The 13,094-nt window shown below is 45.6% G+C and overlaps 1 protein-coding gene across 1 annotated transcript in view; it reads right to left on the bottom strand.

The window, feature by feature from the left end:
- Positions 1-13,094, bottom strand: part of STAG3 (stromal antigen 3) — a 27,485-nt gene continuing 14,391 nt past the window's right edge. Inside the window, 20 exon segments of the mRNA XM_038539298.1 lie at positions 1-424; positions 719-778; positions 1,681-1,756; positions 2,036-2,137; positions 2,377-2,551; positions 7,306-7,463; positions 7,557-7,685; positions 7,945-8,093; positions 8,606-8,707; positions 9,482-9,618; positions 9,742-9,910; positions 10,055-10,147; positions 10,230-10,310; positions 10,837-10,924; positions 11,025-11,095; positions 11,217-11,417; positions 11,682-11,771; positions 11,897-11,989; positions 12,259-12,362; positions 12,529-12,634. Coding sequence (XP_038395226.1) covers positions 416-424; positions 719-778; positions 1,681-1,756; positions 2,036-2,137; positions 2,377-2,551; positions 7,306-7,463; positions 7,557-7,685; positions 7,945-8,093; positions 8,606-8,707; positions 9,482-9,618; positions 9,742-9,910; positions 10,055-10,147; positions 10,230-10,310; positions 10,837-10,924; positions 11,025-11,095; positions 11,217-11,417; positions 11,682-11,771; positions 11,897-11,989; positions 12,259-12,362; positions 12,529-12,634 — 2,193 coding nt within the window. The 3' untranslated portion in view covers positions 1-415.

A 13,094-nucleotide genomic window follows, 5' to 3' on the forward strand; every position in this document is an offset into this window, starting at 1 on the left:
CACACTCGGGAAACAGCTGCCTGAAGTATGTTTATTGAGCTAATCATTAGGGTACAAAAGAAGCTAGGAAAGTTGTTCCAAAAATACAAGAAACTACTGGGTTCTTTCTATTCAGTACAGGGAGGCAGTGCCACTCCAGTACTGAGGTAAAGCTGCCACCTCCTCCAGACACAGCAGGAAAAAGGCATTCTCCACACAGGGACAGAGCCAGGAGTATGAGGAAGGACAGGGGGCCTAAGGCTTCTCTATCCCAACATCATAGGAGAAACATTAGGTTAGAAAGGCACAGCCCACTCTCCTTCCCTTCAAAGACCAGGATGGGGCCTGGAAGTAATGGTTCCTTCTTCTCTGTTCTCCTGTTTGCCTTTTCCCCGTTGAGGTGGGGAGTGGAAACGGGGAGGGGCATGGAGTCCTGTCAGAAATCCTGTAACGGGAAAGATGAAAACATGGAGACAGAACAACCCAAAGGGCAAAGAGATGATGGCAAAGTCCTCTAGACCTTGATTTAGAAGGTGACCATTCTAGATCTCCTGCCCTCCCCCACCCTCCACCCCCACCCCCTACAACTACTCCTAAGGTTCCAAAGACAGCAGAGAGGGCAGGCCATGGGTTATGGCCTCCATCCACCTACTGCATAGTACACAGGTTACCTGTCAGCATTTCCCAAGGACACACAACCTCTCTTAACCTGCCTTCCAGTCTGTGTGGAGATACTTACCTCAAGGTTTAGCTCTGTAGAATCTAAGAGGTCCAGCCCGTGCTCACTGGGGGAAGTGTGCTAGAGAGAGCGGGTGGAAGTCAGATGGGCCCTTCTCACCTTCCCACCCGTTACGTGGCAAACAATAAACAAGGGCCCTTTCCGAGGCAGCTCCCTGCAGCAGCGAGGGCGGGGGGCATGAGCCAAGCTGTGGTGGGCAGAAGGTTCAGAACTAGAGGTGCCTCCTCTCCTGGGTTGCCACCCAAGTCCCTTAAATTTGTTCCATTTGGAACCCCAGAGTGCATTTTTCCTGAGGGATGTTTAGGAAAAACTATTTTAATAGTGGCCTTGCTCTCTAATCTGTTTCAAGACCTGTTTTTTTTTTTTTTTCCTTCCAAGTACAGGACTTCCGTTCCCCTGAACTATTCTGCCCTTTCTTCCCTCAGCAAACAGCAGAGAAGAGAGAAGAGTTAACAGTAGCAGACACATAAAGAACCCTTCTCAGTGTGCAAGCTCCATTTGAAAGATGAAGTGGTTGAGCAGTCACAAGAAGCTAACTTGACAAAGTGATAGAGCTGAGGACTCAGGTCACCTCACAACTTCCTCGTGCTCCTACTGGCCTGGAGCCATTGGGGTGCGGCGGGACAGTGGGACCAGGGGACCTTCCATCATCTCTAGCTCTGGGACTCCTTTCAACTCTCGAACTCAAAGACAAAATACTTATATGGGGATTGAGAGGCGGAGCATTATCTGAGTCCTTTGTGGTATTTTTGTTTTTCCTCCTTTTTTTTTTTTTTTTTAAAGAAGTCCAAGCAAATACAAAGGAACTTACAAATATTCTCCTTTCCTCTGATTCTTTCACAAAATCCTAAGCAGCTTTCAGAGAAAGCATGTGGTCAGGACAACAGAGGAGAACTATTCTAGCTTCTATCTCATGGTTGCCTCTAGTTCTACAGGGAGAAGGGAATGTTGGGTCTGCTCACCTTGTCTGTTTCTTGCCATTCCTCACTTAACTCATGAATTTCCAACTCTTCTTCATCCTCTTCCATGAGGCTGAGGCTGAGGGCAGTGGCAAAGAGTAAGGCTTTCATGGTGCTCTTTAAGGATGACCCCTGAGAGGCTCTGGGAGGCAGAAGGTGGAGCAGGCTCCAGGTTCCCACTGCTGTTTCAATCAGAGCAACTCTACTTCTACCAGTTCTATATGCTAGGGGCACACATTATCCTGGAAGGAAGTGGTCTGTGATTTGAACAAGTCCAAAAAGTATGGGCACAGAAGCAGTAGGTTAGTGGAGAACCCCTCCCAGTGGGTGCCAAATGTGAAGATGATGAGAAGCTCACCGGGTCAGCCGGTTGCCCAAACCAGGACCTGAAGGGTTGAGGAGAGTCTGGAAATGCTGTGGACTTGAGAACCTTGACCTCTGGTTGCCTGACAGGGGTTGGCTGTTGGGAATGAATAAGATCAGTGATGGGGATAAAAGTAAACAGTAAAAAGGGTAAGGTGAGTGATGTTACACAACAGGGAAGTGTACAAGGAGAAGAAAATCTTAAGAAAATGGGAACGGTGTGAGGAAGAACCCGGGAACAATGGAGTGCTGCAGGACGAACAAGAGAGCAGAAATGGCAGGATGGAGACAGTGAGATGCGAAGACCAGCTGCCCAGAGCCGCCCTCAACCCTCACCCCTGGGTCAGCTCTGGTTCTGAGCGGCCTTCTTCCTCCACCTCTTCCAACCCCCTCAGGGGCTGCCTCCTCTTGATGGCTGTAGAGGTGAGGGTGGGTGTGGGTGGGATGCTGTTCAGCTGCAGGCTTTCTTCCTGAGACGAAGAGACATCCCCTCTCTGCCGCCTGGAGGGACCTGCAGAGAGACAGGTGTGCATATTCCCTACAGACCAGGTACTATCACAGATGTTCCCTATGTTTTCAAGACCTGCCCAGGGTTTGGTTAAGGAAAGTTGAAAAGAGAATGGAAAACCTATATGGCCTCATTGTGTTATGACTAAAAATGAGCATAACCCAACATACTAAAAAGTAAGGCTTACAGAATGGTATCCAGGACTTGTTCAAGGACGATGAAAAAAAATCCCAACAACCTTAAAGTGGCAGTAGGAGCCCAGAAGCTACAAGAGTGGAAGCACGAGGCCTAGTGAGAACAGAAAAATTGGAGATGATTTTCTAAAAGCCAGGAAAATGAGATAACTGCAGTACCAGCATGCCTCTGATCTGAAGGAGCAGCAGAGGACCCCCCCCCGCCCCATACCCGGTTCCCAGCATTAGTCTCTCCTGCAGACTCAAGAAGGCAGAAGAAGAGAAAGAATCCAAGGTTAACCCAGAAAACCCAAGTGATAGTATTTTCAAACTGATATTCCTATTTATCAACTGTAAATGTTCACACCCCTGTTACCCTCTGTCCCACAGCCATGTTTGTGTCCTGTAACCAGTCACTGGAAAATGAACTGCTACTGGCCGAAGAGGACTAGAGAAAACCAGGAAGAGCTACTCATATGACTTTGGGGCAGCTGGGTGGCTCAGCTGGTTAGGCATCCTACTCAACTTTGGCTCAGGTCATGATCTTGGGGTCATGAGATGGAGCTCTGTATCAGGTTCCATGCTCAATGGGCAGTCTGCTCATTGAGCTCATCCCTCCCTCCCTCTCTGCCCCCTGTACCCGTATACACGCCTGTGTTCTCTAATAAATAAATCCTTAAAAAAAAAAAGCCACACCCATGTCTTTGTATCCCCAGGGAGGACCAAGCTGGGCTCTCTTCCTCTCCACAATGCATTCATGGTGTGATGCCCAAGGGTTCAACCCTTCAACCTCTCCTATCCTCCATCTTCACTGGCTTCCTTAGCCACACAGCTTCCCATTTTTGAATACCAACTCCCAAATTTATCTCAAGCATCTGCCTCTCCCCCAGCTCCTATCCCCAGCTGTCCGTCCAGCACTTCCACCTGTGACAACGTGGCCAACACTGGGGCTTCATTCTGCTTACTTATCACCTTCCCTATCTCAGTTGGTAGCAATGCCATCATCCCCAGTTGTTAGGCTAAAATCCTCTTTTTAGGCCAAATCAACCCTTAACTCCTGTCTTACATCCCACATCCAACTGGTCAATAAATCCTATGAGTGATACCTTAGAAATATATCCAGGATCTGGCCACTTCTCACCAGCACCACCACTCCCCCAAGTCTACTCACTCCACAGCCTCCTTGCTGTTCCTTTGCTCCTGCCCTTGCCCCTTTACAGTCAATTCTCAACACAGCACCCAGGAGAAGCCTTTAAAAACATAAAACAGATCCTGTTTTCCATTTCACTGCTGAGTAAAAGCCAGAGTCTGTACCCTGCCTCATAAGCTCTGCGCTCTTCCAAGCTCTCTAGTCTTATATCCCACATACTCTCCCCATCTGCCATCTGACCTTCTCAGCTGTTCCCAGAACATGCCAGGTACATCCCCTGGGCACTGGTGCTCCTTTGGGGATGCTCTATGCTCTTCTATATACACCAGGCACCCCCACTCCCTTCCTTGAGATCTTTGCCCAACACTCAAAGGCTCCACCAGGCCTCCCTCATCCCTCATGAGGAGACTGCAGCTCCTGCTTCCCCAGTGTTTGCTCACTTGCTTCCTGCTTTCCCACCAAGCACACATCACAACCTGCCACTCTCTAAAGAAGATAGATTTGTCTTTATTCGTGCACTGCTTTATTCCCAGCATATAGCGCTCAATGAATATCTGCTGAAAAGGACAATGAAACCACTCTTTTCAGTCTTCTCCTACCTTTGCAAACCCTTTGTTAGGTAAACCATCCAAACTATACATCTACAAGCTTGGATAGCACATACCTTCCTATGTTCTTCTAGTGCTACTCTACTAGCTCATGCTCCTCGCTCTTCTTCTATTCAGCTTACATAAATCTTACCTGTTTTTCAAGCTCCGTTAAATTCCATCTTCCTGGTGAATCTTCATAAGCTTTGGATCAACTGGACTCAAAGTGATACCTTCCTTCCCTGCATTCTAAGGCACTCATCTGTCAATTCTTTAAATCCTCAGGAAGTTATCATTTACTGGTGACTATTCATAATTTAAATTTTCTTTAAATGTGTTTCCTCTCTCTCCCATTAGACAGTAAGCTGCTTGAGGATCCTTCCCAGCCTCTCAAACATCTAAAACAGTATCATGCACATAATAGGTCCTTAACAAGTATTAGTTAACTGATTAAAGCAGTTTCCTGGTGATATAAAAATACTCTTAAGTGGTATGCAAAAGACATTAAAAAGAAGTTACACTCACACTCTACTTCACACCATATACATGAATTTACTCAAAATGGATGACAGACCTACCTAAGAGCTAAGACTAGAAAACTTTTAGAAGAAAACACAGGTGTAAAAACTTCATGATCTTAGATTAGGTGATGATTTCTCAAGCTGACACCAAAGCACAAACAACAAAAGAGAAACTAAATAATTTGGATTTCACCAAAATTAGGAAGCTCTGTTTTTAATTTCAAAGGCTACCAACAAGGAAATGAAAAAAACCACCCACATGAATGGGAGAAAAACTCTGTATATCATATATCTTATATGAGACACTTGTATCCAGAGCATATAAAGAACTCCTACGACTCATCAAGAAGACAAATAATCCAATTTAAAAATAAGCAAATGATTCGAATAGACATTTCTCCAAAAAAGATATACAAATGGTCAATAAGCACATCAAAAAATGCTCAACATTAGTTATTAGGGAAACGCAAATTTAAACCACAATGAGATACCACCTCATGACTGCTAGGAGATGGGGAAAGATAGGAAAGACAATAACCAGTGTTGTGAGGAATGTGGAAAAACTGGGGCCCTCATATTTTGGCGCTGGGACTGTAAATGATGCAGGAACTTGGAAAACAGTTTGGTAGGAACTCGAAAAGTTAAACATAGAGTTACCATATGATCCAGCAATTTCACTCCTAGGTTTACCTCAAGAGAATTAAAAATATACATACACACAAAAACTTGTACATGAATGTCCACAGCGACAGTCAAAATGTGAAAGCAACCTTATGGAAGCAACCTAAGTGCCCCTCTATAGGTGAATGGATAAAGAGTGTATGTACACTGATACAATGGAACATGACTTAGCTTTCATTAAAGAGATCCTGCCATTTGTGACAACATGGATGGACCTAGAGAATCCCTGCTAAGTGAAATACCAGACACAGAAAGACAAATAATGATACAATTTTACTTATACATGGAATCTAAAAAACAAAACAAATGAAAAAGCAGAAACAGACCCACAAATACAGAGAACTGGTGGTTGGCAGGGGGTAGGGGATGTGCAAAATGGATGAAGGGGAGTAAGGTATAGGCTTTCCAGCTATGAAATAAGTCGGAGGGATGAAAGGTACAGCACAGGAAAAACAGTCAGTGGTATTTTGATAGCCTATATGGTGACTGATGATCTCTATACTTATGGTGAGTACAGCATAACATATAAAGTTATCATATAGAGTTACAGAATCACTATGTTGTATACCTGTAACTAATGTAACATTGTATGTTACAACTATATTCCAATTAAAAAAAAAAGTGAAAACCACCCAGATATCAATCAAGTGACAAATGCATAAATAAAACATGGCATAGCGGTATAACAGAATATTACTTGGCCATAAGAAAGTATGAGGTACTGATATATGCTAAAACATGAATGAACCTTGAAAATATTCTGCTAAGTGAATGAAGGTAGCCATACAAGGCCCCATATTGTTTTTTTTTTTTTCTTTCTTTTTTTTTTACAAGGCCCCATATTGTATGATTTCACTACATGCATATCTAGAGTAGGCAAATCCAGAAACGGGAAATAGATGAAAGATTCTGCCTAGGGCTGGGGAACAGGGAGGAGGAGTAATTCAAAATGTTTCCTCGCAAACAAATGAGAACACATCAAATTTGTGATTTTTAGGACATCATTACTTAAAATGAAACTGTATTTAAAAAGAAAATTAAAAAAAAATCTTAGATTATAAGACAGGTTGTGATCTTGGGACTCCTGGGTGGCTCAGCAGTTGAGTGTCTGCCTTCAGCTTAGGGCGTTAACCCCAGGTCTGGGGATTGAGTCCCACATCTGGCTCCCTGCATGGAGCCTCCTTCTCCCTCTGCCTGTGTCTCCACTTCTCTCTCTGTGTCTCTCATGAATGAATAAATAAAATCTTAAAAAAAAAAAAAAAGGTTATGATCTGAAAGTAAAATCATGAAGGTTGTGTAATAACCTTTAAAATTTGGAAAACAATAGAATAGTAGATACAAAAAGGGGCCTCTTAAATGTACAGATTTCTTCAATCTTTGGTTTTATCATTAGTTTCTATGTGATTTTTCACAGAGATTTGCTATTTTTAGTTGGCTAGATAAACCTTGAAGAAAATGAGTATCCCTTAATGACAACACATGCTCAGTGAAATGTTTATTTGACCAAAGACAAAAGTTTGAAGGAGGCAAAAGACCATATGCTACTTATCTATGAACTAGCTAAAAACGGAGAAGTCATGATGAATCCTGATACACAACACACACACACACACACACACACACACACACACACACGGTACTCTACCTTCAGTACGCCTTTTCTTGTAGCGGGGGCAGCCCTGAGGACTGGTCTCTGCTGTGTTCTCCACAGGGCTGAGGGAGTGGCAGTAGGTGGTGACTGGACCCCAGGGACAAGCAGGTGACTGGGAGATACGCTGCAAACACTTTTCCAGGTAGGACAGTCTAAGGAAGGGGTGGGACAAAGGGGCTGAGCTGCTCACCCACTGTTCTCTTCTTCCCTGAGCCATGTCATTACCCGCCCACTCACTAACTCACAGCAGCTGCTTGTCCTGATGGAAGAGTCGGGGGGAAAACTCTGAAAGGAGCTCCAGGAAGGCCAGGTTTGGGGGCTGACTGGAGGAGCCAGGTGGAGGCGGTTCAGACAAGGAGAACTTGATGCCTTCCCTTGTTGGAGCAGAATTATTTTAAGAAGACAGTCTCTCCCCATTTCCCGCCCATAGCTGAAGCATCCCACCCAAGGGCACCCTCTCCTTCCCGTTTGTCTCCCAGAGGACATCCACTGGCCACACTGACTGTGCCTTCTCTACATGCTTATCCCTCCCTCCAAGACCAGACTTCAGCTCTCCCTGTACACAGCCTTTGGCTTAGCCCTCTCAGAAAGATCCAAGTACCCTCCCCTGACTTCCAACTAGTACTTCCTTACTTGTGGAGTGTGACCACAAGGTCACGGTTCTGCAGCTGCTGGGGTCCAAAGCTCAAAGCAAACCTTCGGGCCAGATCCCTCATCTCACCAAAGGCTGGAAGCTCATTCAGGCCCTGGGGCCCCTGTTCCTGTAGCAGTTCTGTATACAACTGTGTCCACGAAGCATGGTACATTTGGGATAGAGAGGAACAAGTGGGAAGAGAGCAGGACAGCATTGCCTTCTCTGCCCAGAAATGCTCAAAGACTTGGGATGCCATCTGCTACTTTTACTCTTTCTTTCCTCCCAGACACTGCCCCTACCCCTGGCCCCCTACTGCAGAGACAGCCATCACCTTTGCTCTAGAACAATAAAAACGTCTGTAGTAACTGAAGGCACTAAGAGACAACAGACTAGAAGAAAATTAGGAATTCCTATCATTTTACTGGTGCTGCTCCTATGCCCTGATAGCTGAAATCCTATGGAGTTAGGGTGGAAACTGCCCATCAACTAATACTTTCTACAGACCCATTACGAAGGAGACTGTCAAGTAGAGTCAAAGTAAGTTGGAAAGTTCCTGCTCTTAAGGATCTCACGTCCTACATGGCCAAGGGTTGAGCAGACAGTCTGGGCTACAAGGAAGGCACATCATAGGTCTGAGGTACTCCAGGCAGAAGGCAGTACCTGCTTGAGGCTCAGCAGCAGGATCTGGGAGCAATGACTCCGGTCAATCTGCCTTACTCTAGTTAACGTTTCCTTGATGATGTCGCCATAGTCCTTGTAAAACTGAAGGACAGGAAACAGAGAAGATAATGTTTCACAAGACATTCCATTCTGTTTCTTCCTTTACATCCCTCCTCATGTGTCCTTCCTGAAGTGCCTTAGCCAGGCAACATGAATCGAATGATAAAACATCTAAGACTAAATCTCCTCTCCAGCCAATAGGTAGGGGCCCAAAGAGTTTAGGCAAACAAATAAGGAAAGAAACTGCCCTGAGCCCACTTCTTAGGGAAGGGGAGTAGTAAGCCTGCCAGTGTCTGCTCTCTTTGCAGCACCGAAGCCTTCACTATATTCCTTCTAGAATGGAAGTTCCATGAAGCAGGAACTTTGTGTTGCTCATTGCTGTATCCTTAGCACCTGGAATGGTATCTGGCCCATGTGAGGTGCTCAAAATAAACAGAAATCAATATAATGGTGAGTTGAGGAAACTGAGGTACACATCTAGATATCCTGTAAGGACTGATCCCTCTTCCATTCTTTTTCTTCTTTTGTTATACTCCAGTTTATGGAGACTTAGTTCACAGAAAAAAAAAGAAAAAAAAAAAAAAACAACTCTGGAAAGGAAATAAGATTATTTCCTTTCCAATGAATTTCTTCCTAACAGCTTTTCCCCATGATTGCTTACTACTGACTCTTTGGTTTCTTTATTCCAAACTTCTGCTGCCTTTTCCTTCCCACTTTTCCTGCAAGCCTGACACCACCACCTCCCCGACCTCGCCCTGCCCGGAGCCCTCCAGTGTTAGAAGTCCTGGCTGTGCTCAGCCTGACGCTTCACTGCACCTTGCTGTAGTGTTTGAAAACATCTGAGGCTGCATCCATGTCCAGCACCCCATAAAGCAACAGCTTGCAGAACCCAGCCAGGAGGCGGCGCCGCTGGTGGAGTTGCTCTATCTGTAAATGATCCTCCTGGGAATGACCTGGCTCACATTAAATGCAGAATGGAAATATTAGAACCACAGATTTAGGCCTCCTGCCTTTATACACCTGAGGCAGTCCTAGCCCCAGACCCTCCCTGAGCCCCAGGTACAGAGTCCTTGTACCACTGCCCAGTTCTCCAGGCTGGATGAAGACATGGTCCATGAGGAAGCTGGCTAGTTCAGACTGGAGAGTGGCTTCAGGAAAAAAGACAAGGGGTCTAAGGAAATCACGCCCCCCTACAATCATTTGAGGGCTGAAGATGAGAAGTAGATCACTCAGTAAGACAAAAGCCTGTTGGAAAAAAAAAAGAATGCTGAAAAAGGACAGGATGTTGATCAAGATGGAAATTATACAGCTAATTTCCCCTTAGAACAAGGCTTCCTCTGACCACGGGGAGAAACATGCCTCCTTGGTCCCACCTAAGTAAATGCTAACCTGCTCCTGGATCTCAGAATCCACATCTGACAGGCAGCTCTGGCAGAGTTCACAGAAGGCCACCATCCTGCCCTTTAAACTCAACAGCTGCTTCTGTGGAGACAGTGCCTTAAGGAGGAGGAATGGAGACACAGGCTCCTCCATTCCCAATCCCCCTACTCAGACCCATATTCACCTGGGAGGCACCTGATCCAGAAAGGTGAGTTAGTGTCCAGAGAATGGAAAAATAGACAAGAGTCAAGGCTGGCAGGATCACCTGTAACAACCAGATGTTGGAAAAATGGATGAGTCAGGAGAAGGAGGAACAGGGAGGAAGGGAGAAAGGGAAAGGCAAATAGGCAACACACATACAAAGCAGCAAAGAAAGAAAATGATATTGGGAGACACATGATTCCTTCTCTAGGGGGAAAAGAACCAATTCTGGACACTCTTCAGAGAATTGTCTTGGACAGGAATGCCACCTCCCCCTTATTTATCTGTCTCCTAGAATCCCTCAACATTATCCTTCACTCTCAGAAAACCAGAGAGGATGGCTATTTTCAGACACTGGAAAGTACAGTTCAACTTCCAGAGTGGAACAGAATAACAGCAAGCACCTGACTTTCCTCTCATGTCTACTCCACATTCCTGGGCCTGGAACTACCTGGAATCACTAGCCACCTAGAACACAAAGCCCTTAAAAACTCTCTGCCAAAAAAAAAACAAAAACAAACAAACAAAAAACAAACAAACAAACAAACAAAAAACCTCTCTGCCTCCACATCTCAGACTTGTCTACTTGCCTGGTGAGGAACCTCTCCAGTGTCCACAGCCTTCTGGAGGAGCCGGCAGCATGGCTCATAGAGCTCCCAGCGACTTAGGTCATGAGCACTTTAGAAAAGAGAAGGAAACATTACACAGGAACAAACAGGAGGAATCAACACCACAGACACCAGCAGAAACAGGAAGGAACAGGAGATGAGCTGCTCACTTGTAGAAGGCAGAGAGGCGCTTCAGAGTGGCTGCCAGACTATACACCTCATCCTCATCTAGGAAGGATGACTGAGGAAGAAAGAGGATCCACAATGGGATTTTCCCCCAAACTCCTAGATTCATGTGCCCCATCTCGTGGCCCCTAGGGCCCCAAGTTTGGGGTGTCCCATCTTTCAGCCCCACTTCCTACCTGAAGCAGCTCTTCAAGCTCCTGCTGGAAGCGGTCAGTCAGCAGGTCCATTAGCTGGCTGCGGGCAAAGTCTACCCGGCTGAAGAAGGTGAACTCAGGATTACAGAGCAGATAGAGGGCATGAGCACCAGCCTCAAGCACTGCAGGCTCTGCATGCTTCACCACCACCTCCTGGAGTTGCTGTAAGAACAGCTCCAGATGCTAACAGAGAGACAGGTGAGAGAAGATCATGTTGTGGGGGAGCAAGGGAGAGAGCAAGTCTTCTGGAGGGGAGGAGTGCTGAGGAAAATTTAAAAAATATGGCTGAAAGCATTAAACTTCAAGGATAAGATGTCTCTGAAAGGGTAGGCTTACTGATTTTTCTGGAACCCAGGTTCTTGAGAAGAACCAGACACTGGCAGTAGAACTGGCACTGGTCCTAGCAAGGAAGCAGCAAGGTATAGAACTATATTTTCCTCTCCTCACCTTCTCCAAGCGCCTAGTACAGTAGATGTTGAGGTCAAAGTACTTGAGAAGCTGGAGCAGGGGAGCAACCTTCTCCGCATCAGCTGAGAACTGCAGAGATTGAGAGGGAGAGCTACTTACTAGCTCACATATGCTAAGTCCTACTCCTAGTCCTCACTGAAGGCCATTTCCATTCACTGCTCACTCCCAGATACCGAACAGTGGGGCAGCTCTACCTTGGCCAGGAGCTGAGGCAGCAGAGGGATGAGATGCTCTGTCAGCTTCACCCTGTCGTCGGCTTGGATCTTACGTTCTTTTGGGGTTAAGCCCTGGAATTAGTCATTTGGGGGGTGGAGGGAAATGTGCAGAAAACCAGTGGCTCCAGAGGGTATAGATATGTATCCCTCTTCCCCCACAACCTTATCTGCCCAGGAAGAAGAGAGAATTCATTTGGCAACTCCTTCAGATTTTTTTCTAGAAATGGAATTCTTTGAGAGGCAGAGAATGGGCACCCTAACCCAAGACTTAGGGATAAGGAGTGACAATGCCTATCTGGATTTAATATTGCTAACCAATCCACCCACCCTTCATGCCATACCTTCCTGCCAGTGATCCGCCCCACAGGTGGGTGACCCTCTGAAGCTTGCCGAACACTGGACACGAGGATTTCTATCAGTGTGCTCTCCTGCACATCGCCCAAGTCTGGGTCAGCAGGAGGATGAAAAACATAGAATCACAAATTAGTCATCCTTCATCTCCAAGTTACTCCAACTTCCCCACTACCCATGACACCTCTGCCTTTATAAGACTCTTGGTTTCCTACTAGGAGGTGAAAATTCCCCTCCTCTGGCTACTACACAGTACGCACTCTGGTCCTTCTCCAGCAGCAGGCTGGTCAGACTCTCCCAGTCCTTTAGCTGAGACCCTGCACAGTCCCACAGGCTGTCTACTAAGTAAGCAGCATGGTCATGGAGCTGTGGAAGAAGGTACATGTTGTTGTTTTTTTACATTTTTAAAATTTTACTTTATTTAAATTCAATTGATTAACAGTGTATTATTAGTTTCAGAGGTGAAGTGCAGCGATTCATAGGTTGCATATAACACCCAGTGCTCATTACATCATGTGCCCTCTCTAATGCCCATTACCCTGTTACTCCATTTCCTACCACCCCCCCCGCCCCCACAATCCTCAGCTTGTTTCCTAGAGTTAAGAGTCTCTTATGGCTTGTCTTCCTCTCTGATTTCATCTTACTTTATCTTTCCCTCCCTTTCCCTATAATCTTCTGTTTTGTTTCTTAAATTCTACAGATGAGTGAAATTATACGATACTTGTCCTTCTCTGAGAAACTTACTGCAACTTAGCATAACATCCTCTAGCTTCACCCATGTCATTGCAAAATGATAAGATTTTATTTGAAAAAGGTACATGTTAAT

The sequence above is a fragment of the Canis lupus genome, chromosome 6 (genome assembly GCF_011100685.1).
Source record: "Canis lupus familiaris isolate Mischka breed German Shepherd chromosome 6, alternate assembly UU_Cfam_GSD_1.0, whole genome shotgun sequence".
Classification (NCBI taxonomy): domain Eukaryota; kingdom Metazoa; phylum Chordata; class Mammalia; order Carnivora; family Canidae; genus Canis; species Canis lupus.